Genomic DNA, 3,208 nt, shown 5'->3' on the forward strand with positions numbered 1-3,208 from the left:
GCTGCAAACAGTGAGTGCCCCCAAGGGGCCTTCGCGGGTAGGCGGCGGCAGTTACCTCGATGGGTACTAACTTAGGGTCTTCCCCTCTTTCCATATTAATGTCGCCCCTCAGCACCTTCTGAGAATAAACAGGGCACCGTTCCACCGGAAGCCACCCGTCCTAAGGGCGCGGAAGCCCCCGCCGACGGCGCGGTCCCCGTTCTGCCCTCCGCCGCGGTTCCCATCGCGAGTCGCCCCGCGGCGGGGCGGGGGGAGCCGCGTGCGCTCGCGGGCTGGCGGGCCCCGGGCGGGCCGAGCCCCGCAGGCTCCGGCCCCGCGTCAGCGAGCGGGGGCGCGGGCGGCGGCGAGCGCGGGGGGCGGGGCCGGGCGCCCGCCCTTTAAAAGCCGCGGCCGCGGGCTCTCCCCGCCGCCGGCTCCGCGTCCCGCCCGGCTCTCGGCTGGCGCCCCCGCCGCGGGACGCTCCATGCGGCTGCCCACCATGTCCGGGCACTTTCTGCTCGCGCCGATCCCCGAGTCCTCCGACTACCTCCTGCCCAAGGACGTCAAGCTGGCGGTGCTGGGCGCGGGGCGCGTGGGCAAGAGCGGTGAGTGCGCGGGCCGGGCCGGAGCCCGAGCGGCGGCGCTGGGGGGCGCCGCCTGCTCCCGGGCGCCCGCTCCTGGGCTCTGGCGGGCGGGCGCCTGCGCGAGGATGGGGTGGTGGAGGGGGTGTCCCTCGAGCCACACCCGTCGCAAAGCCTCTGGGCCCCCTGCGCGGCTCCGCCGAGCCTTGGGGCGCGCGCGGTGCGGCCCGTCGCGCCCGCACTCCCCGGAGCGCCCAGCTGTCTTCGCCGGCTCTTTAGCTGACTCCCTGTTTCCCTTGCAGCGATGATCGTGCGCTTCCTGACCAAGAGATTCATTGGCGACTATGAACCGAATACAGGTGAAAAGAATCGCATGCTGCCTGTTTGTGCCTGCAAGTTTCTTTTTTGTTGATTCCCAAGTGTGGGAATTTAAAAGCAAACTTTCTTTCGTTCTCCAGACAAGTTGTATTCTCGACTGGTCTACGTGGAGGGGGACCAGCTATCCCTACAGATCCAGGACACCCCTGGGGGCATCCAGGTAAGGACAGCTGACCCCGCCCAGACCCTCCCTGACCGGGCCAGCGAGCTGGGAGGGGGGCAGGGGGATGCTGGGCTCCAGGTCCAGAGCAAGATGTCCACACATGTGCTTTAAAACGTAGGAGTGGGCTGTCCACAGGGGGCTGGGGGTGGGTGCTGGAAATCCTCCAGGGTGGGGTAGGTTAGAGCAGCTTCCTCTTTGCAGGCCTGAGAGGCCATTACTCCTTAGGCAGATCTCATCCTTTCAGGCTTAGCCATAAAACAATTAAGAAAGCAAACGTGGGACTCGGGTGTAGCTCAGTGGTAAAGTGTGTGCTTGGCATGTGCAAAGGCCTGCATTTGATCCCCAGCACCACAGAAAACAAAACACAGGGGTGGCATTCTGTTGGGAGATGTTTTTCTCCCCTAGTAGACTGCAGAAGAGTTGTTTCCCCAAATCAGTCATTGCAATCTGATCACCCCTTTGCCAGGGGTCTGGAATGTAACCTAACTAACAAGTTACTAATTGCTAATCCCTTCTGAAGAGGAGAGATTTTTGTGGAAGAACCCATAGGAAGGAATTTGTTTCTGTAACATTCTCAAGAAGTTGCCTGCTAAAAATATTTTTATGGGTTTGGGAATAGATATTTATCTTGGCCTATTTTCAAAGTTTTGTTTATTATGAATTAGTTCCCTAAAAATTGAGCCATTCTAGTTTGAGGTCATTCTACAGTCAGCCATGGTTCACCCTAGACTGCCTGCCAAGTAAGGGGTTTAAAAATAATACATTGATAACAGCTAATAAAATAATCCAGGCAGGGAGTTTGAGAATTTGCACTTTCCCTATCAAAAACCTCCTTTGGCAGATGCTGGGCAGAACCTGAAAACTATATTTAGTGTTTTCTTTCTCCAGTGTTTCTTCAAGGGTTACTTTGATGTTATATTTCAGCTCCTCCCTTGCTGAGCGCTTCCTTAACCGGATCTCATTTTGATCTTTCTCAGGCGCAAGACAACCTCGGCCAGGCGGTTGATTTCCTATCCAAGTGTGTGCAGTGGGCCGAGGGCTTTCTGCTGGTCTATTCCATCACAGACTATGACAGCTACCAGGCCATCCGGCCCCTTTACCAGCACATCCGGAAGGTCCACCCTGACTCTAAAGCCCCTGTCATCATCGTGGGCAATAAGGGGGACCTTCTGCATGCCCGGCAGGTGCAAACACATGATGGTATTCAGCTGGCCAATGAGCTGGGCAGCCTGTTCCTTGAAATTTCCACTAGCGAAAACTATGAAGATGTCTGTGATGTGTTTCGGCATCTCTGCAAAGAAGTGAGCAAGCTGCACAGCCCGAGCGGGGAGCGCAGGAAGACCTCCGTCATCTCCCGGCCTCGCTCGCCCAACGTGCAGGACCTGAAGAGGCGCTTCAAGCAGGCACTGTCTCCCAAAGTGAAAGCCCCCTCTGCCCTGGGCTGAAGCACTTCAGATGGACTGGCGGCCTTTATATGACGCATCCGTGCAGCTAAACAGACTGGGCCTCTTCCTTTTTAATCACACACTCAGAATTTATTTTTATACTTTATTGACTTTCAAGTGTTTGTGTATTACTGAAAATTCAAACAGTGATTGCTTTGAGGTTGGATAGAGATTTTTTTTAATAAAAAATTTTTTTTACTGTAACTGCTAGCCACTTTTCCATTAAAGGCAAAATGGCAACATTGCTCTTTGTTTTCTAAATGTCTTTTTATAGAAATCATACTTGCACCAGAGCCCAGAACTGCTTAGTGCAGTCTGAGTCTGAACTCTGGTGTCTTGCAGAGGAAGGGGGTGGAGTAGAAGGAGCCACTGCGGGAGAAAGGAAAGAATGTAGAGGAGGAAAAGGACGTGGGTAACTGCAGCACATACTAACCGGGGCTCTTTGCCACGGTCATGCTCGTGAAATTGACACTGGGATTTCAAGGGACGTTGTGAGCAGATACTAAGAAGTTGCAAATCACAAATAGTATTATTTGTGCAAATTTACATATACCTTCTCTTTGTTTATTTATCTGTTTATACTGAGGATTAAACCTACAGGCATTCTATCTCCAAGCTGTACCCCCAGCCCATTTTATTTTATTTTATTTCATTTTTGAAAC

General features: G+C 54.2%; 1 protein-coding gene across 1 annotated transcript; it reads left to right on the plus strand.

The window, feature by feature from the left end:
• Positions 1-463: 463 nt before the first annotated feature.
• Positions 464-2,546, plus strand: RASL11A (RAS like family 11 member A; the record flags this gene model as incomplete). Its single annotated transcript, XM_080720026.1, has 4 exons — positions 464-584; positions 863-919; positions 1,019-1,098; positions 2,079-2,546. 4 exons carry the CDS (start codon positions 464-466, stop codon positions 2,544-2,546), a joined length of 726 nt encoding a protein of 241 aa, XP_080576152.1.
• Between the last annotated feature and the right edge of the window lie 662 nt (positions 2,547-3,208).

This window comes from Muscardinus avellanarius, assembly GCF_963383645.1.
Source record: "Muscardinus avellanarius genome assembly, chromosome: 2".
NCBI classification, from domain to species: Eukaryota; Metazoa; Chordata; class Mammalia; order Rodentia; family Gliridae; genus Muscardinus; species Muscardinus avellanarius.